General features: G+C 41.2%; 2 protein-coding genes across 4 annotated transcripts in view; both read left to right on the top strand.

The window, feature by feature from the left end:
- The window catches only part of LOC120571101 (zinc finger protein 664-like), a 416,820-nt gene that overhangs the window by 355,158 nt on the left and 39,321 nt on the right, over positions 1-22,341 (top strand). The window lies entirely within an intron of this gene.
- On the top strand, positions 7,408-15,694 carry LOC120544544 (zinc finger protein 239-like). The gene is made up of 4 exons (XM_039778406.1): positions 7,408-7,520; positions 8,330-8,576; positions 8,982-9,149; positions 13,905-15,694. Exons 1-4 carry the CDS (start codon positions 7,408-7,410, stop codon positions 14,493-14,495), a joined length of 1,119 nt encoding a protein of 372 aa, XP_039634340.1. The 3' UTR covers positions 14,496-15,694.

The following is a 22,341-nucleotide window of genomic DNA, read 5'->3' on the forward strand; positions in this document are numbered from 1 at the left end:
TACAAATTACAATACAGTAACATTTACAAATATATAGTACCAATACAATAATGAATGTATGACTCACTCCCATAGTTGTTTTGCGGCATATTTTGATTTTAGAAACTTTGGTTCCTTTTCAGTCCGAAAGAAGATCAGTTGCCGGGTTTCCTCTGGCGTCCCTGTGCGATACAGGATGTACAGTAAAACGTCAAAATAATATTTATGAATCCCCTTCCCCACAACAAAGCACATAGCTAGTGGTTACGTCTCCCCCCCCAAAACACATCGTGACTAGAGTTGTCTCTCCCCAGAACAAAGCACATAGCAGGACTTGACTCGACTTGTACAGACAAACGACAAAATAATATTTACGAATCCCCTTCCCCACAGCAAAGCACATAGCTAGCTAGCTAGAGGCTACAGTTACGTTCCCCCCCCCCCCCTCAAAAAAAAATAAAAGACCTCGTGGCTAGCTAACTGGACTGGAAACATGCATGGAGTCCATTCAAATGAAATGTGGGACTGAAATCAGCAATGTAACGTTAGCGAACTAGCGATTTTTAAAAACGTTTCAATAAGAACATGGTTGCAACTATATATGTACAGGACTGTGTAGAGCACAAAACAACACCGTCGTAATTTTTAAAACTATTCTTTAAGCCGAGAATACTTACATTTATGGGTCTCTCTGGTCGACCTGGCAGCCATGTTCCTTGTTGTGCAATGTGGCGAAGTAAGCTCGTGTTCTTACTTGGTCGGAAGGGACATCTGACCCTCCCCCTAAGCCCTAACACTCGATCAAGACGAGGATTCGGACAGCACTAGCTCTCACGTGAACGCGCACAACGAGGGATAAGACAAAGGGTTAGGGATAAGGGGAGGATTCGGATTCAGCCTAGGTCGCAGTTAGACGAGTGCTTAGGGCCGTCTACAAATTACAACACCGAAAAGAGATACAACAAAAATATGTATTAATTTAATGATTAAATAAGGTAATGTCTCCAAACTTACCTCAATTATAAATTGTCTCCTGCTAGTTATACTACAGCACTTACTTAAAAAAAAAAGTATTTTTGTTGTATGTCTTTTCGGTGTTGTAAGTTGTAGACGGCCCTAAGCAGTTGTCTTACTGCGGTAGCAGCAGAGAGCAGAAGCCAACAGGCAAGTGTTATTTACATAAACTTCTGGTGTAGTTACAAACTTTCCAATCCATCGTTTTATGAGTGCATAACCTATTTGTACTAGTGTAGAAGTTTGGTATCATTTCGGGCATTATTAGTGGGGTAACTTACGAGATACAAACCTGGATCCATTAGCCCCTGCGCTAAGCTATTCAGCTGATAACGCTAACTCTCCCAATGTTTGACCCAGGTGAAAAAATCTTCTGGGGGGTTGTTTGACTCGAGGTCGTGGTGCAAAGGACCCTAGGGTGAAATTACTCCGAACCATCACTTTAAAGTACAATCTACATGGTCTACAGATTTTGCAGTTTGTAGACCATGTAGATTGTATTTTCTTCTACTTCTTCAAGGATCGTGCTTCCCAGGCGATATCAGCATTCTGTTTGGTGAGATATTCATTCATGTAGACGTCTGTTCCCTTCAACTTCCTTCATTGTTTCAGTAGTGCAATTTAGTGTTTTTGGTTAACAAAGCTCATTATAATGGCTGGTTTGTTGCTGTTATTTCTCTGGGGCAGAGGGTGACAAGCCTCAGTGGTGTTACAGTCCAATCAGATGCCCTTGGACTGTAGAAAGGCTGCTACTTGATGCTCCACGGAGTCAGAAACCGACCCGTCGGGCTCCCGATCGTGGTCAGTGGTCACTGTTACTGCCTGTGTGTACGACTGAGGTTTTATTTTGAGCCCCGATACAATAACATCATTCATTCTCGTGTAGGCTACTGCTCTAGATCAGCCACTCTGTTCTCTTGTAGGGCAAGTCTCTTGTCCTTCTCTTCATTTTGAAGCTGGAGAGCCTTTACTTCCGCCACCAGGTCTAAAATGGATTTTTGCTGCAGCCTGACAGTGGTAATCTCTTCAGAGAGAAAGTCAAGCGAACTCTTAATGTCGTTGATTTCCTCTATCGCTGGTTGCTTCTTTGTAGGCTTGACTTTTTCACGTCTGGTTCCAGAACGGTTTAGAATAGTTTGTTCCTCTGTTCAGACACATCAACGCGCGGCCTCACACATGCGCTTACTCAGACATTCTGGGATAGGAGAAAAAACACTTTGGTTTGTTTGCATTTCTTTACACCAATCACAATAGTCTCGGGCGGCGCTAAGCTCCGGACGCAACAACTTTGGCTCTGCAAAATATTCTCAGGAAGGAACTTGTTTAGGTGGAACATTTTCACCCTGATAGAAGAAACGCCAACTGCATGTTGACAGAGAGCAGGGCTCAGCTTTAAAACATACACACACACACACACACACACACACACACACACACACACACACACACACACACACACACACAGAGGTAAGACGGAGCGAAGATACTCTAGGATAAATAGGTTTGAAATTAGTTTTACAACTGAAATTAATTGATTTGTTATTACAAAGGGAAAGTACCAAAAAAAGGTAGCGTTGGGTACCAGAACCAAATTTCAGGTTTCGGTACCGGCACCAGTAAAAATGTGAACTATACCCAACCCTAGTAGTGTTAATTTCGTCAGACGAGACGAGACTAAATATGTTCGTCAACGACCTTTTTTCCATGACTAAGACGAGACGATGACGAGACTGCGCCAATGTCCAAAAATGTTGACTAAGACTAAATTAACATGCATTATTGTTGACGAAAAAAGACGAGACTAAAATGTTTGGCATAAAATAAAAACTAAGATAAAATCTCTCTTCATTTTTGGTCTACAATCGTCTACTTTTCATCAATCAGATAGAATATTCAGCTGTTACTGAGACGATGCAACTACGCACCGAAGTGCCTAACGACCGTTTCTACCGGACCGAATAGCCTGCGCTTCTCTCTGATGCTCCTAAACGGATGGTAAGAGTCAGTCGAATCATCGCTTAACGGGCTAGTTAACACTACACGTGGCAGAAGGTGAATGTAGCCCAATCCCTTAGCTAGCAGTTGGATTTAACACAGTTAAAATGCTGACAGCTAAACGGTGTAAAGGTTTGTCTCTATTTCCAACACGGAGACGCACGTGTACAGCCCGCTGCCGTTGTCTGAAAAACAACACATTTGCTTTGCGCTAACTAATAGTACCGCCAGTTTTGTGGTGCATTTATTTTATTGTAAAATATCCTTTCCTCATGCAGTTGTTTTGTCGTTAAGGAAGAGGCTCAATATTTATATAACTTATATTTTTTTATATATATATATATATATATATATATATATATATATATATAGCATTTATTTATTTTTATAACTATTTGTCTGAAATGGTTATCAGAAATAATTTATTTAAAAAAAGACAAATGTTTTGACTAAAACTTGACTAAAATGGCGAGACTTTTAGTCGACTAAAACTTGACTAAGATACCTTGAATTCTCTTTTGACTAAAACTAGACTAAAATGATGAGACTTTTAGTCGACTAAAACTTGACTAACAAAATTTTTTACTAAGACTAAGAATAAATTAAAAATAGGTGACAAAATTAACACTAAACCCTAGCCACATATAATATAAAATGAAGTTAACTGTTCACACAATAAGGTAAAGTGAGCTATTTAAATTAGCTGATACATGGCTAAACGTAATTTGCTCTCACCAGTGTATCACCCTGTGTAACATCACTTCACCCGCAGCAATCCTGCCACATTCGGTCCCAAAACATCCCAGTTAGATATAAAATGGCGTAACGTTAAACATATTCTTTGTAAATCTTTACAGTTATTCCCAGAAAGAACCAACCAGGCCTTCCTTGTTGCACGATCAAAACGTTGTTTTAAAGGGGTGATAGAATGATTATATAGGGTATTTCACACTGTTCCTTATGGTCTCCTAATGGGGTATGTAACATTGGTTGGGCTGAAAATGGCCTGGTTGATATTTTATTGGCCCTTATGCATCCCTGTGTTTTGGCCCTATTTGTAACAAGAGCTTTTCTTCCAAATATGGTATGTTCATGAATATTTAGATGAGCTGCGCGCTGATTGGTTGAGCGAATTGCCATACGCACACATTAGAGACGCGCCGATTGGTTGAGCGAATCCCCCATACACACACATTAGAGACGCGCGCTGATTGGTTGAGCGAATCCCCCATACACACACATTAGAGACACGACAGAATCTCATATTCCAAACACTACAATGTTTCATTACCAAATTCACTTGAGACTTTTTTTTTATGTGAGAAATCTACTGTATAAAGCTCAAATATGGGCGGTTTTATGAAAATTGATGGCTAGCTAATTGCAAATTTGGTAAGACGTGTCGGACTTTAGGAGCTCCACACAGTCTGATGAGAAAGCGGCAGCCTGCCTGGGCTCCATACCCAGGGCAAAGTCACCCTTTGTGGATTACTGCACTACGGGGCTCCGCGAGCTTCATTTTCGGCATAATTTGAGTATATTTACAGTTTGAATTTCATCACGCCACTTAGACAACATCTACCTAAAGGTCTTATAAAGCTAACAACGGTGTCCGATTTCAAGTTAATGCTGTTTCTCCATTAACCTAGCGAAACTTGCGCTTTCGTTGCGTTCGGTAATATATTTACAGTTTGAATTTCGTCACGCCACTTATATAACCTCTACCCCAAGGTGTTATAAAGCTAACAACGGTGTCTGATTTCAATTTTATAATTTTGTGAATTTCAGATGAATTCTAAGAGGATGCTAGGTAGCTGTCATTGATAGAGCTACATCCATTGATAGAGCTACATTCAGCTCTATCAATGAGACTCGCGGACACGAGGCGTTTATTTCACCAATCGTTTGTTTAAATAACTCAACACATTATAATTATACACATTAAAAGATTAACTGGACCTGTGGTAAGAGATTGCTGGCGTAACAAGCTCGCTGACCGCGCTCTCACTCACACACACGGGGCATTTAGCAGGAAGAGGTTGAGCTTCAGTCCCTGGAGCTCTGTCCAGGCAGCGGCGTTTGATAGTCAATTAGCCCCAAAAACGGTGACTTTGCGTGGGTATGGAGTGCCGTGGGCTGCCAGCTGTGATGGAGCTGTATCTACCTCACAGCAGGCCGGGGTCTGTGAAGGAAGGCAGGCCGGGTGGTGAGGCAGCTACACAGGCAGCACCGGCCGCGACAAAATTTGCAATTAGACATTCATTTTCATAAAACGGCCCATATTTGACCTCTACATAGTTGATTTCTCGCATAAAAAAAGTCTCAGAAGTGAATTTAATGGTAAAATAATAGATGAACAATGTATACAATTCCTGAGATCTGCCCGACCTAGATTCAGAAGACTAACTGATCTCAGGTCAGTTGTGTAGCCTATGCAAATGTTGGGGCGTGACAAACATAGAGACTAGAGCCAAATGAGGAGGAGCCGCCGAGTTGACGTCAACTAGGTGGCTTGTTGAGATTTGCCCGTTTTCAGAGGCAGTTTCAAATTTTGAAGTTTGAAATTTGCAGAGAAAAGAGGTGTCAATGGGATTTAAAGGTTCTATGTATGTCCTAGTTACCCACTAAACTGTCATTATTCAACTATGACAAGGTAAAATCGGTTTTGCATTCTCTCACCCCTTTAAACTTGCCATTTTCAGCGTGTAGCTAGCTAACTCAAAGTTTGTTGTTGTTTTCCAAAACGAACTGAGTTTTGGAAGGCGAGGAACATCTGACGATTTTCTGGTAAATGAACTGTCGTTGATTGAGGCTACTGTGCATGTAGCTTGTAGTTCCAGTTAATGACTTTTGTGGCTTACATTTTAGTAGTTATTTCAGTTTTAATGCGGGAGATACTTCACACTCTGAAGTCCTATGGATTGGTCACCTCATCAGCCTTTGCATTTTCTCCATTCAAACAGAACATTTGAATAAAGTAAAACATGGTAAACTATAATTCACTCCCACCTCCCATTAATTCTTCTAACCCTTGTATCATTATCTCTGCATGTTTCCCCCTTGGGTCTACCAAAGGAGCCCTCAGCAGACGTCAAGCTGGCGACCGGAGCAGGAAAGAAGGGCAGGAAGGCCGAGGAGGAGGAGCAGCCTGCAGCAGCAGTGAAAGAGGAGGAGGAGGAAGAGGAGGAGCCTGTAGCACCTCCTCCAGCAGCAGTGAAAGAGGAGGAGGAGGAGGAGCCTGTAGCACCTCCTGCAGCAGCTGCAGCAGTGAAGGAGGAGGAGGAGGAGGAGTATGTGGTGGAGAAGGTTTTGGACCACAGAGTGGTGAAGGGAAGAGTAGAGTTATTGCTGAAATGGAAGGGGTTATCAGAGTAAGTAGGAGTCTATAATATGAATACTTGGTGTTCTTGGTCCTGAGATAGATAGATAGATAGATAGATAGATAGATAGATAGATAGATAGATAGATAGATAGATATATATATATATATATATATATATATATATATATATATATATATATATATATATATATATATATATATATATATAACCCTTAACGCACTCCTCAACATACTAAAAACACAGACACAAGAAGTGAAAATTTAGATAAACCTCAAATAAAGAATAGCATTACAGCCCCATAATTAATCTTGTACGCCACTTTACTTAAGACGCGGGGTAGTCTACTGCACCGGGCTCAAAACAGACATGAGTGATGGAGACGCTCCCACCCCAACTGGACCGTTTACTTGTGAAACAAATCTCTCATAGACCCAAAACCCCCCACCACTTCCTCCTCTGAAAAAAGAAATGTTGGTTTACCACATCAACGTGGAACCCACCCTTCCTCCGGACAGATTAGGGTCCCCCCTACCGCCTTATGAACGAGAACTTTTGTACACCGCTTTAAACTCTCCACAACAGTATCTGACTGTGGTGTGTTCCTTTTCCATGATGTCTCTCGCCTCTGAGACTATCACAGAGATGCATTTATAAGAACGATTACACACATATATAAATTATATTTAGGTAACATTAATCATCCTCACCTCTGAGAGAGTTTGCTACTGAAGTAAAGGCTGAATTTTTGCCCACCATTATTTTTAAATAAATATATTTGTTCACTCATATTGAACTTATCTCACAAAAATTACATATATTTATTAGAAATGTGGCAAAAGGTCAAAACGTTCAAGGGGGCCGAATACTTTCGCAAGGCACTGTATATATATATATATATATATATATATTAGTATCTTGTTCATTTACAAATTGCAAATAATATACAGCATAAATTTCGTATCATTCCCTCAAAGTTGAAGTATTGGTTGGAATTTTGACACTAAGTTGCAGACCCACAAATAACCTTACAAAATGGCAATAGAAAAAAGGAATAATACGAATTAGAAATGAGAGAATGTATCGCCTAAAAACAAAGCCTGAGGAGATTTTCTTCTGTCTGCACCTTTCCAGTGAGGATAACACATGGGAGCCTCAAGACAACCTGGACTGCCCCGACCTTATCACAGAGTACATGCAGAAACACAACGAGAAGGAGGAGGAGGAGAAGAAGAAGAAAGGCAAGAGGAAAGTTGTCAGTGAGGCCTCGGGAGACTCAGAGGATCGAGGGAGCAAGAGGAAGAAGGAGGAGGTGAGTGAAGGAAAGAGGTTACTCCAGACTGTAGAGTCCCAGGAATCTAATCTCAATATTAATGAATATTAATACAGCGCAAAAAAGGGAGGAATTAGGGAGTAACCGTCACTACAAAGCTTAGTTTAATCTCAGTAAACCTTGCTAAATCACCGCCGCTAACCAAGCTGCAGGAAGTGGGGCGCATGCGTACGCAGCGACCGGCAGCATAGTAGTGCGAGGATTGTCTGTTTGTTTGTACCCGTTTAAGTTATCCAAAGTGTTTTTTTTTTGTTTTTTTTCATATCTGATTGCAGTTTTTAACGTATATCTGCAACTTCCACGCACAAATTAGCTCTACAGCGATCGATTTCCATGACTGGTTAAAATGAAATGGATTGTGGGATGTATACTGCTGGTAGTGTTGTGGGAAACTTTCCACCTGGCGGAGGCCTGCTGCGGCTCCTCTGTCTTGGATTTTATTCATTCGGGACCATCTGTTAAAGTTCGATCAACCAGCAAACTCTAGGCCACCTCCAGATCTAATCTTCCCAAATATTGCCGACATTAAATGGCAGTATGGAAAGAAGGGGAGCTCTACCAACGCACTTCGCCGGAGAACAAGGAAGCGGGGTAGGAGAGGTAGATTACGCGAGCGAGCAAGGTGACCCCTGTCACGTGTTCCTCTGCCCTCTATCATCCTTGTTAGCATGCAGTCCCTTCGAAACGAGTCGGATGAAGTGAAAGCCCATGTCCAGTACCAACATGAATTCAAAGAAGCTTGTATCCTGGCCCTGGGAGAAACCTGGCTGGGAGAAGCTGACTCGGACGCTGGCATTGCATTAGATGGTTTCAGTGCTCCTGTTTGCATGGACCGGGTTGCAGCGAGCATTGGAAAGTCGCGAGGGGGCGGGGTGTGCCTGTACATAAATGAGCGCTGGTGTAAAACAACACTAGTGAGAGGAAAGCTGTGTACAAAAGACATTAAACTGCTCTCAGTCTCCTTGCGCCCCTTCTATCTGCCCAGAGAATTTCTGCAGATTTTTGTAACTGTTGTTTATATTCACCCGAAGGCAAATGAAAGCACTGCCCTAGAATTAATCCATAGCACTGTCCAAAAACTACAGGCACTATCCCCCGATGCCCCAAACTTAATTTTAGGTGATTTCAGTCACTGTCACTTGGACAAAATTTTAAAATGGTTTTATAAATACGTGTCCTGCCCAACTAGAAATGGGAAGATTCTTGATCAGTGTTATGGCTCTATCAAAGGTGCCTATAAATCTGTCCCTCTCCCTCCCCTGGGTTCTGCCGATCACAACTGTGTGCATCTTATACCAGTGTACCGCACTTGCCCACAGAGGGGGAAAGTAGATACCAGGCAAGTGAAGGGCTGGTCTGAGGAGGCTACGCTGGCCCTGCAAGGCTGCTTGGACTGCACTTTATGGGAGGAGTTTGTCCAATCCTCACGGGACATAGATGAACTGACTGAAGTGGTCAGCTCATGGGTTGCATATTGTGAGGACACGGTAATTCCTAAAAAAGTTGTCAAAATATACCCAAATAACAAGCCATGGGTGAGAAAACAACTTAAAGACTTGTTGCAAAAGAAAAAGCTAGCATTTAGACAAAATAATCTTCATGAATTACATAGCATTCAAAAGGAGATTAAATTTGAAATTAAATGGGACTCTAAACTGAAAGTGGAACACAAACTTAGTAATAACCTCTTAGGCTCAGCATGGGACAGTATTAAAACAATGGTGGGTCTAAATGACAAAACAAAGAAAAGGGTGGCTCAGGAATGCTTTACCTCCGATATATTCCTGGCCCAAGAACTAAATCAATTTTATTCAAAATTTGACAAATAAGATTTTAGCAACGAAATAGTTGGCCTAAAACAGTCCTTACTTCCCCTGTTCCAATCACCTCTACACAAAGTGTTGTGAACACCTTTAAACACTGCAAAGCCAAAACAAGTCTGGGCCCAGACAACATTGGCAGCCATGTTCTTTCTTGTTGTGCGGAACAGCTAGGCCCCATTTTTAATTATATTTTTAATCAATCGATGTGTCAACAGAAGGTTCCTGACTTATGGAAACAGTCAATTATAGTCCCTCTTGCAAAAATCAGCCGTCCAAAGATTTTAAATGATTACAGACCCATAGCCCTTACGTCACTTGTGATGAAGTCCTTTGAAAAGCTGATCATTCTTTCCCCCCTCTATTTTCTGTACACCAATGACTGTTGCTCTGTGACTGAAAACCGACACTTTGTGAAGTTTGCTGATGATAGTTGTTATTGTCAGCTTACTGAACAACGAGGAAACTTCACACGGTCCGGTCATGGACCACTTTGTAACATGGTGCCAGGATGCCCTTCTTGAGCTGAATGCCTCAAAGACAAAGGATATGTGTATTGACTTTAGGCATAATGTCACTAACACTGTAAAAACTAGTATAAATGGACAGGAAATAGAGGTTGTTAAAGAGTACAAGTATTTAGGATCCATTATTGATGACAAGTTGTGCTTTGAGCCAAATACTAGTTTGCTTTGCAAGAAAAGCCAGAAGCGCCTGTATTGCCTTACAAAGCTGGCCAAGTTTAATGTGGATAAGACCCTTTGACCCTTTTTTATAGGTTCTTTTGTTGAGTCAGTTGTCACATTTTCCTTAATCTGCTATCCCTATCCAGGTTAATTAAGGTGAGCAGCTGTATCACAAGTTCTAGGCAAAAAGGCCTGGAAGAACTCTATCAAAAGCAGATACTAAAAAGGGTTGAATCTCAGGCATGAAAATCACTCACCTTTTGGCGAAATTCGCCGTTTTGAAACCAAAATAGGTGACCTACGTGAATCGTGTAGATTCGATGAGAAAATGTTTAAGGGGGGGGGTTAGTACTCGGGCCTGGTGCCCGATTTCTGGCGTATGACTTTTTTAGAAAGATAAATAAATTAAAAAGTCCACATGGGATTTGTTTTGATGCGCTGGATTTAACAATCATCAAACTTCCACCCGAAACGAGTTCTAGCCAATCAGATGCAAAGTAGGGCGGGTCTTTGCCGAAATGTGAGAGTGCGGTGCCCATAGTGGTCTCCGTGGTAACGCGGCTAAAAAAAATGGAGACAAAGTTTATCAAACTTGGAGCATGTAGCTAGCTAGATACAGGCAGCTTTAGTTGAGAAAGTAGTTAAAAACAAATGGCGGTGGGCATGAATCGTGGACAAGAGGAAAAGGGTGGAGACGGGAAGCTGTTTAGCACTTGGTGTCTCAAACTGAGGGATCCGGGTGCTTCTGCAGCGTTGAAGGAAGATACTGTTGGCAGCAGAGGTAAGAGTGCTTGCTAGTCATTAGATGCTAGTCACAAAGCTTTGGTCCTTGCACTCTGTCATACGAGTACGTTACCGGCAACGACCGCTACCGTTGCGACTGCGACTGTTCCTTTACTGACCGACCGTGATACAAACAACACGTGTGTGCACGTTCATAGTGGAACATGAATTGTCATTATGGCCACTGTGTAAAAGCTATCTGAAGCCCAAACTGCCTTGACAAAGCTGTCTGTTGACTTGTATCAGCTCAACACCTTAAAGATGAAAAGTTATTAAAAGAAAAACCTTTTGTCAGACGGTGTGGGCGTGGCGTGGCGGTCAACATGTGATACTGAGCCGCCCCCTATAATATGACCATGCCCACTTACTCAGGCCACGCCCCCTTTGATAACATTTGAACCGTTTAAGGTAGAGTCTTGTGTGAGGTGTCATTGAACTCAGCAGACTTCTTTTTTTATTGGTAAAGGTTTGGCCCACCCCCTATACTTATGCCACGCCCCCTTTCACAGCTAATGAACCGTATGACGTAGAGTCTTGTGTGAGGTATCGTTGAACTTGGCAGGGAGTTCCCTTTTCATTGTTGACGATTTGCGGTGTCTGAGTGCCACGCAAACGCACGGTAGCGAGGGCCCGTCCATCGCTGCTTGCAGCTTTAATTAGTTTTAGAATTGCTCTCAATCCTTAACCTGCTGTGTGACGATGAGACGCAATCCAGGTCATGTCCAGGGTCCTGCAGCAGAGGAGCATATCTGTTATACCACCTGCACACTCAGTTGTTGGGGAGGCATTTTGTTGCTGATTTTCCCTTTTGCAGCTGTCCACGGCTGTGACCTACTAAGTACAGGGGTTGAAGAGGCGCTCTGCCTGGATGGTAATGCTGGCCAGCCGGTCGTATCACAAATCTCAGGGCGCTGTGCCCTGCCCGTTAGTCGTCCCCCCATTTCCCAGGAAAAATGATTTAGTCTTAGGCTTTGCACCAAAAGAGTTCGACTTGTTGATTTATTACCCATTCCACAGCCCTCTTGTTTGTTTGTAGTCTTGCTGGTGCTAGTTAGCCGTGTGTTAGCATGCTTTTGTCCATTGTTTTGGGTCAGTGGTAAAGTGTCATTTCCACATGATCCATTCACTTCCATGTTTACTTCTAACCAGTACATTTTGGTTTCCAGAACTGCAATCTTCTGAAGGAGTTTGTAGTAGTCCTCCATTGAGAAGGGAGGCATCTTGCTGCTAATTAGCTTTAGCTACAGTCACTTTAGGACAGGCTTGAGCTATTGGTAGGCCACACTCACACAGAAAAATGTTGAAATATGGCAATAGCCTACTATGTCTACAAAACAATTATTGTCCAGTGATTTATAAGTATCCAAGAGCCGCTGCTCATAGTTTCTCTCAGAGGAAAAGCAAGATTATCGGCAGAAATATGCAAGCAGAGGCAGGAGCAAGCAGTAGAGCGTCTGCACTGTAAGAAGCAGGAACCAGCCTCTCATAAAGGGCCAGATGGGTAGCACACTGCCATGAGTCCATTCTGAATTACATTACATTCTGAATCTGCAGCATTTTCTGTCAGGTAAATATAGTAGTAATGTCTTCCTCTGATGCTACTGTAGAAGTAGCCTACACTGTAAGTCAGTAGTAGGCTATACAGTGGAGGTGCATATTAAGTGCTGTGGGGTCCTTCTGCAAGTAATTTTGGGGTACAATTTGGTTTTGATGAATTCTACAAGCAGCAATACCACAGGTCACGTAATCGCCCGTTCGAAACAGGCACATTTTCAACGGGCACTGCACTAGTTTGTTTAACATTTAACGAGCAATTTGTTTTTTAGCAAAATACTGAAAGAACTGAGTAAGCTACATTTTAATATCTGTTAATGTATCGCAAGTTCTATCATTATCGCGATATTCAACAACGTTACGGCACATCACATATTATCCTCATATCGTGCCGCCCTTATAACTACCCTGAAATTGTCAGATGCCGCATAGTGTCGCAGTATTTTCATCTGTATCTGTCATCTTTTATTCTAATTTGTTTAATATGTAAATAGTTTTTTTCTTTCTAAATGATTTGATAATGTTGTGTAGTCATTGTTTTCACCTTTGTTTGACTAGTTTATAACTGAACCCATTATTACTGAACCTAGCCATCACGCACCGTGCCGTCACATCCTCCGCCACACACCACCGCCAGTAAATTCTCAACCTGTGGGAAACACTGAGAAGAGCCCGATGGCTTCCATAGTAACATGTCTGCAACCAGAAGAACTTTACCTTTATTTTGACATCAAATTAATGTATGTATTTCATTAAAAGGTTTGAATGAGATTTACAGGATGAAAAATACCCAGAATGTATGAAAGGTTTGTGTTATTTTAAAGTTAACATGGAATTTCTAACTGAAGGTAAAACTGAAGAGTGTTCAAATGTTTGTTTTTAAATTGCCAATCATTTGAATGGGGAAACTTGCCTGGAAAATGTAGAATATTTCTGAACTTATTAAAGTTATGAAAAGTACATTTGCTTCCATAATAATATGTCTGCAACCGGCACATATTTAACTTCATTTTGTCATTAATTATTGTATGAAGAGTGAAAATTGTGAGTGAGAGCAAGTCCAGGGTTTAAAGAAGGTTGTTCACTAACTCTCTCTCTTGGTTTGTCTGTTGCTATAGGAACGGAGAGGAGGAGAGGGACCCAAACGTCACCACTGTCAACACTGTGACAAGTTCTTCACAACATCTGGATATTTAAAGATTCATCAGAAAATTTACACCCCAAAAAACCCCAAAACCGGTGTCCAATGGGGGGGGCCTCTTTTTCCTCTTCCCTTAAAAAAAAAAACCCCCCCCCCCCCCCACAAAAACAAAACAACCGCCCCCCTGTGGGGTGGGTTTTCTTTTTTTTTTAAAAATAATTCCTAAAAAGACATCAACACATTCACACTGAAGAAAAGCCTTACAGCTGTGATCAGTGTGGGGCAGCTTTCACACGACAGAGTACCCTTATAATACATCAACGCATTCACACTGGAGAGAAGCCTTACAGCTGTGATCAATGTGGTAAAAAATTTTCTAGGAGTGATAGCCTAGAAATCCACCGACGTATTCACACTGGAGAGAAGCCGTACTGGTGTGATCTATGTGGTACAGCGTTTTCTCAGAGTGGTCACCTAGAAAGCCACAGAAGTGTTCACACTAGAGATAAACCGTACAGCTGTGAACAATGCGGGGCAGCATTCATGTATTTAAATAGGTTACAATCCCACCGACGTGTTCACACTGGAGAGAAGCCGTTCTGGTGTGAACAATGTGGGAAAATGTTTTCTCAGAGTAGGTACCTTAAAAGACACCAGCGCATTCACACTGGAGAGAAGCCGTACTGGTGTGAACAATGTGGAAAAACTTTTTCTCAAAGTACTGACCTTAAAAAACACCAGCGCATTCACACGGGAGAGAAGCCGTACTGGTGTGAACAATGTGGTAAAACTTTTTCTCAGATTGGTAACCTTAAATCTCACCAGCGCGTTCACACTGTCTCATTGTGAACATGTTTCAGAGCCAAGCTGTTTCCTCCTGCCTCCTCCTGGCTAGGACTACACATTACACTCGCTCCCTTTGAAGGGATTTATTCCAATCAAAATTAGATATTATTTTCCTGTAATAAAATATGAGTTAATTTTATGGAGCAATAAAAACAATGTTTAAAATGGAATTATTAAACACTCATTGAAACAATCATTAAACAAAATGGTTAAAATAAAATTTGCCATCACAATACCCAAATTAAAAGTGGTACAGCTTCCATATACTTTGACACTCTGGGGTTTGCCTGACATCACTGTAACATTTAAATCTAACTGGTCCGAGCAAATGTCGGTCGTTTCAACGTGTTGCCTGACATGTTGTCATCGGCTTGTCCTCTTTCATTGGCCATACCAGAGGCAAACCTGAACGCATTGGCTAATGTGAGCTACCAATGGAAAGCTTAGAAGCTAGCGAATACGATGACGCCCACTACAAGCATGTAGGAAGCTGGGGAAAAAAGCGAGCGGCGATTGAAGTGTGGAAATGGAAAACTGTTACGCTTTTTTTCGTTGTGATTCGGCCAGAAACTTCAACATTGTGAGACGAACAGATCGTTTTGGAATATAAAGCTTGGATATTACAGTTCCTTGGACTCTTGGGGATTTATGAACATCAAGTTTTGGGCAAAATACCACTTTGTTGCTGAAAGGACAACGAAAACAGGTATGCATGCACTCTCAACACCAGACACCAGCTGCGCAGATTACGGCTGAATTGTTTTATTTTCTGTTACTTTGTAACAGTTGTGTAACTGCTATAAATCATCTTATGCTTTGTATGTGGTCTTAAATTAATCATTAGAGGCTAAGCTTTCAATTGGTGTGTTGCATGGCTGTATATTTTGAAGATTTAATGCTTTAAAGATATAAAAACGCTAATTAGTGGAAATTTTATCGAGGTTACAGCGACGCCAAAGTCACAAAGTGTCCCGTTAACGGGACAGTGATCCTTGAGAGGTTCTGAAACGCAAGTATCAAACGTGAAACGCAAGTAGCTTTGTGGGCGGATCTCGGGCACTGTTACTATTATACCGACGGGATAAATGAGTCTTGCGTCCGACGCAAATCTGAAATGGGTTGGGCTGAAGTAGCTAGGTGTGGTTTGGGCGTAACGTGCAATAAACCAATCAGAGCATCATCTCACATTCCCTTTAAGAGCAGGCGCGCTTGTTCCATGGCGGATTGCTATTATGATGGTCGATTTGCCTGGCGCACGCCAGCAGGAGCTGTCCGGGATGCAGCAAAGTAATAAATGCCCATCTTGACCGGTTGGCGATGTTGCTGCGGCCTCTTGGGCGCATCTCCTCAAGTCTGGAGAGGATCTCTCTTAGTTACGCTGTTATAGTTCTAGACTGCCGGGGGAATTCCTTCCTTAGACACACAGAGATGCTCTCTCCTCTCCCTTTCTGTTTCTATTTGTGTGCATCCTGTCCCAGAAATGCTTGTTACTAATCTTAGCTTCTGGGGAGTTTACTCCCCGGAGTCCTTATGTTTTTTCACCCAGCACATTTCCTTGGAGAACGTTGGCACCAAGATCTTGGTTAATGTGACTATTATTATCACTGTTCATCACATCCCCAACCGGCACCGTCAGACACCGCCTACCAAGAGCCTGGGTCTGTCCGAGTTTTCTTCCCAAGAGGGAGTTTGTCCTCGCCACTGTTGCACTGCTTGCTCTTGAGGGATTTACTGTAGCCTGCAGTTAAAGAGACTACCTTTGAGACTGTTTCCACAGTTCAGTTATTGGCCCCTGGATTCAGGGTGGTGCCCCGTTTTGATAGTAATTAATTTGATGAAGTTATTAATATCCATATTCACAATTTTATTAATATTGATAAACATCTTTGATAATTTGCCAATACTTGAGTCTGTAACCATACCCGTTCCCAACAGGACTGTACTGTAAAGTGCCTCCTGACCTATCCAAACACCTGAAGTGCAATTTCAGTAATATTTTTTTAAATTATGTATGGTTTGCAAAAATGGGAACTGCTGCATGTATATGAGAGAAGCAACGTGTATGTGCGTTGTGCACGCTACATTATGGCCAAGCATACACCCCTAAAATAGCATCTAAATAACACCACCACTGACTTTAGACTAGCGCCACTGACTTTAGACTAGAGCCACTGACTTTAAACTAGGTTTTTCCTGGTCCGGAATTGTTTTCCAAAACTGCAAAATAGCACCAGGGAATGTTTGCGCCTGAACACGCCTCCTCTTTTCGCTGAACCGGCCCCCACATGTTCATGTGAAAGAAATGCTAAACTAAGCAACATGGAATAACATTTCACGGATGAAAAATATGTTTTACAATATTATACTATTACTACAGTGTTGAATTTAATATCACAAAAGGTAACATTAATCCTTCTTTTAAACTAACCATAGGTTAAGTGCCTGTCCTGATACTGAATTGAGCTAATGCTAGCTTGTGTCAGGTTATGTATGTTTTATTTGAGTGATTATTAATATCTCAGTAAGATGCTGAAAACGATGTTTATGTGTGTCGCTGAACAGTTCCTCGCGTCATTCCCCATAGACCCTCATGTGAAAAAATCCAGACTTTACATCAGAAATATATAAATGTTTACAGCCTGGTACAAAAAAAAAAACGGTTTTGGACTATGAAGCTAATTTCACACTTCATACCAACTGTTTATATAACTCACCTGTTTAAATTGTATCAAGGCTTAAATCAGCAGACTGTCACTAGCTTCAAAATATTTTGAAAAAGTTTGGTAAGAAAACCTGCATTTTTTATTTAATCAAGTATCCTGTATTATAAATGCATGTCTGGCATTTGTAGTAAACCGCTTGAAAATCAGTTGGAAATTCAGGGAGAAATTATGATTAAAAATTACAAATCCCACTATGGCCACACCAAGGTCCGCCATACGAAGCAGCTCGATTGATTGGGGTTAGACATTTCATCTTGATTGGTTAAGGTTAGGATAGCTGATTGGTCAGGGGATAGGACCTGAACAAATGGGGTTACGTTACCTTGGATGCCTGGCCAATAGTAGTGATTGAAGGGCGGGTCTTGGCGTGGCAGACCGGAAATGAAACAGACACACGCCGCGGCCGAACACACTTGTTTGGGCTTGCGAGCCGCGTAGCTAGTAGGCTCGTCACGGCGATAAGCTTCGGCGAGAATAGTAACTCTAGAGTCCTAGTGAGAGCACCAAAGAGTCTCCTCTGTTATTTCTGACCACGGTGGGAAACGGCAGTCGCTATATGACGACCAGCCACGCTCGCCTCAGACATGAGGCAGTACTATCTGCAATGGAAAATGGAGGTAACAGTGTTACATTGTGTGACAGATTACTAGCTCCAAGTGTGAACATTAGTGTGAAATTGAACACTACGTACAGTGGGGCAAAAAAAGTATTTAGTCAGCCACCAATTGTGCAAGTTCTCCCACTTAAAAAGATGAGAGAGGCCTGTAATTTTCATCATAGGTACACTTCAACTATGAGAGACAAAATGAGAAAAGAAAATCACATTGTAGGATTTTTAATGAATTTATTTGCAAATTATGATGGAAAATAAGTATTTGGTCAATAACAAAAGTTCATCTCAATACTTGGTTATATAACCTTTGTTGGCAATGACAGAGGTCAAACGTTTTCTGTAAGTCTTCAAAAGGTTTTCACACACTGTTGCTGGTATTTTGGCCCATTCCTCCATGCAGATCTCCTCTAGAGCAGTGATGTTTTGGGGCTGTCGCTGGGCAACACTTTCACTTTCACAAGCACGAACTTTCAACTCCCTCCAAAGATTTTCTATGGGGTTGAGATCTGGAGACTGGCTAGGCCACTCCAGGACCTTGAAATGCTTCTTACGAAGCCACTCCTTCGTTGCCCGGGCGGTGTGTTTGGGATCATTGTCATGCTGAAAGACCCAGCCACGTTTCATCTTCAATGCCCTTGCTGATGGAAGGAGGTTTTCACTCAAAATCTCATGATACACGGCCCCATTCATTCTTTCCTTTACACGGATCAGTCGTCCTGGTCCCTTTGTAGAAAAACAGCCCAAAAGCATGAAGTTTCCACCCCCATGCTTCACAGTAGGTACAGTGCCTTGCGAAAGTATTCGGCCCCCTTGAACGTTTCGACCTTTTGCCACATTTCAGGCCTCAAACATAAAGATATAAAACTGTAATTTTTTGTGAAGAATCAACAACAAGTGGGTCCCAATTATGAAGTGGAACGAAATTTATTGGCTATTTCAAACTTTTTTAACAAATAAAAAACTGAAAAAGTGGGCGAAAATTGCAAAATTATTCAGCCCTTTTACCTTCAGTGCAGCAAACTCTCCAGAAGTTCAGTGAGGATCTCTGAATGATCCAATGTTGACCTAAATGACTAATGATGATAAATAGAATCCAGCTGTGTGTAATCAAGTCTCCGTATAAATGCACCTGCTCTGTGATAGTCTCAGAGGTCCGTGTAAAGCGCAGAGAGCATCATGAAGAACAAGGAACACACCAGTATAAAAAGATTTCCCAAGCTTTAAACATCCCACAAGGAGCACTGTGCAGGTCGTAATATTGAAATGGAAGGAGTATCAGACCACTACAAATCTACGAAGACCCGGCCGTCCCTCTAAACTTTCAGCTCATACAATGAGAAGACTGATCAGAGATGCAGCCAAGAGGCCCATGATCACTCTGGATGAACTGCAGAGATCTACAGCTGAGGTGGGAGACTGTCCATAGGACAACAATCAGTCGTATACTGCACAAATCTGGCCTTTATGGAAGAGTGGCAAGAAGAAAGCCATTTCCTTTAAAGATATCCATAAAAGTGTCGTTTAAAGTTTGCCAAAAGCCACCTGGGAGACACACCAAACATGTGGAAGAAGGTGCTGTGGTCGTAGGAAACCAAAATCGAACTTTTTGGCAACAATGCAAAACGTTATGTTTGGCGTAAAAGCAACACAGCTCATCACCCTGAACACACCATCCCCACTGTCAAACATGGTGGTGGCAGCATCATGGTTTGGGCCTGCTTTTCTTCAGCAGGGACAGAGAAGATGGTTAAAATTGATGGGAAGATGGATGGAGCCAAATACAGGACCATTCTGGAAGAAAACCTGATGGAGTCTGCAAAAGACCTGAGACTGGGACGGAGATTTGTCTTCCAACAAGACAATGATCCAAAACATAAAGCAAAATCTACAATGGAATGGTTCACAAATAAACATATCCAGGTGTTAGAATAGCCAAGTCAAAGTCCAGACCTGAATCCAATCGAGAATCTGTGGAAAGAACTGAAAACTGCTGTTCACAAACGCTCTCCATCCAACCTCACTGAGCTCGAGCTGTTTTGCAAGGAGGAATGGGCAAAAATGTCAGTCTCTCGATGTGCAAAACTGATAGAGACATACCCCAAGCGACTTACAGCTGTAATCGCAGCAAAAGGTGGCGCTACAAAGTATTAACTGAAGGGGGCTGAATAATTTTGCACGCCCAATATTTCAGTTTTTTATTTGTTTAAAAGGTTTGAAATATCCAATAAATTTCGTTCCACTTCATGATTATGTCCCACTTGTTGTTGATTCTTCACAAAAAATTACAGTTTTATATCTTTATGTTTGAGGCCTGAAATGTGGCAAAAGGTAGAAAAGTTCAAGGGGGCCGAATACTTTCGCAAGGCACTGTATGGTGTTCTTTGGATGCAACTCAGCATTCTTTCTCCCAAACACGACGAGTTGAGCTTTTACCAAAAAGTTCTATTTTAGTTTTATCTGACCATGACATTCTCCCAATCCTCTTCGGGATCATCCAAATGCTCTCTAGCAAACTTCAGACGGGCCTGGACATGTACTGGCTTAAGCAGGGGTACACGTCTGGCTCTGCAGGATTTGAGTCCCTGGCGGCGTAGTGTGTTACTGATGGTAGCCTTTGTTACTTTGGTCCCAGCTCTCTAAAGGTCATTCACTAGGTCCCCCCGTGTGGTTCTGGGATTTTTGCTCACCGTTCTTGTGATCATTTTGACCCCACGGGGTGAGATCTTGCATGGAGCCCCAGATCGAGGGAGATTATCAGTGGTCTTGTATGTCTTCCATTTTTTTATAATTGCTCCCACAGTTGATTTCTTCCCACCAAGCTGCTTACCTATTGCAGATTCAGTCTTCCCAGCCTGGTGCAGGTCTACAATTTTGTTTCTGGTGTCCTTTGACAGCTCTTTGGTCTTGCCCATAGTGGAGTTTGGAGTGTGACTGTTTGAGGTTGTGGACAGTGTGTCTATAATACTGATAACAAGTTCAAACAGGTGCCATTAATACAGGTAACGAGTGGAGGACTGAGGAGCCTCTTAAAGAAGAAGTTACAGATCTGTGAGAGCCAGAAATCTTGCTTGTTTGTAGGTGACCAAATACTTATTTTACCGAGGAATTTACCAATTAATTCATAAAAAATCCTACAATGTGATTTTCTGGATTTTTTTTTCTTCTCATAGTTGAAGTGTATCTATGATGAAAATTACAGGCTTCTCTCATCTTTTTAAGTGGGAGAACTTGTACAATTGGTGGCTGACTAAATACTTTTTTGCCCCACTGTATATGCCAATGTTGTTTTCAATAAAAAAATAATTTGCACAAAGCAAGCCAATCCACTTTTCCATGTTGATAAAGCATTAAAATGAGAAAATATAATGGGACAAAAAGAAGTCAAGGGACATTTAGAATAGATAAAAATGTGCGATTAATTGTGATTAATCATGAGTTAACTATGACATTATTGGTCTATGAAGCTAATTTCACACTTCATAACTGTTTATATAACTCACCTGTTTAAATTGTATCAGCAGGCTGTCAATAGCTTTAAAATAAGATGTTTAACCCATGTATAATCATTTGTTTTATAAATTTGATCTGTCCTCTTTTTAAATAAACTGAAGTGAATTGAACTCAGACATTTAGTTTCTTATTATTTTACAGGTTTATTCTTTTTTATGACACTCCTATGACATCATACTTCAATTTATCACAAACATTCAACATCAATACACATCTGGAGATACATGGTTTTTTATTGAACAGGAAGGGAAAAAACTAATCTGAAAATTTCTTGCAGAAAATGCTTGTGAATGCTGAAAAGCTAAATTCCTAAAATTTAACTAGATTGTTGGCTTTAATGCGAAAGAAGGTGAAACGGTAAGAATAGTTGGACAAGTTGAAATAGTTTAAATTTCATTAACATATTAAATAACACCAAACATGTATGATACAAAAGTGGAATATTTAAAGGTTTTCTGAAAAGCTGTCACTACACTGAATTGCAGGCTTCATTGTGTAAGAAGAAAGTGAAGTTGTGCTAAAGTGGAAACTGTTATAATTAATATGAATGTCTTTAAAAATATGAATAATACTAACATTGTATGGAAGTTTTTGTAAAAGCTGAACTGAATTGTCTGCTTTATGGATTTCAATTCAGTATTTTCAAAAAGTACAAAAATAATTTACAAGTTGTAAAAAGATTCTTAATGAATGAAAGATGTGGAACATTTTAAGGTTTGACCGCAGGTAGATAGAAAGAAAGAAAGACAAAAATAGTTTAAACAGTTTAAAGTTTGAATGATGTCTGTAGTTAGTTATGTGGGAGGAGTAGCATTACAAAAAAGGTGCCTGAAGAGGATTTGAAGATTGCTCTATTGACTTTGAATGTAAAATAAAATGTGAAAAAGCTTATTTTAAAAAGTATAATAGCAGAAAAACAGTTGACCCATCATGTGCTTAAAAAGCTGAATATTTTGATATTTGAATGATTTTTGTAGCTGAAAGTATGCAGAAGTTAGAGGTG

Source organism: Perca fluviatilis, chromosome 2, assembly GCF_010015445.1.
Source record: "Perca fluviatilis chromosome 2, GENO_Pfluv_1.0, whole genome shotgun sequence".
NCBI lineage: Eukaryota > Metazoa > Chordata > Actinopteri > Perciformes > Percidae > Perca > Perca fluviatilis.

What these genes read in the sequence shown, in the direction of transcription:
- LOC120544544 (XM_039778406.1), top strand. Translation starts at nt 7,408, where the DNA reads ATGTATCGCCTAAAAACAAAGCCTGAGGAGATTTTCTTCTGTCTGCAC. An exon ending in GCTGGTGTAAAACAACACTA is followed by an intron (nt 8,577 to 8,981) that starts GTGAGAGGAAAG and finishes ACTTGCCCACAG; the next exon opens with AGGGGGAAAGTAGATACCAG. An exon ending in TTGCATATTGTGAGGACACG is followed by an intron (nt 9,150 to 13,904) that starts GTAATTCCTAAA and finishes ACTGAAGAAAAG; the next exon opens with CCTTACAGCTGTGATCAGTG.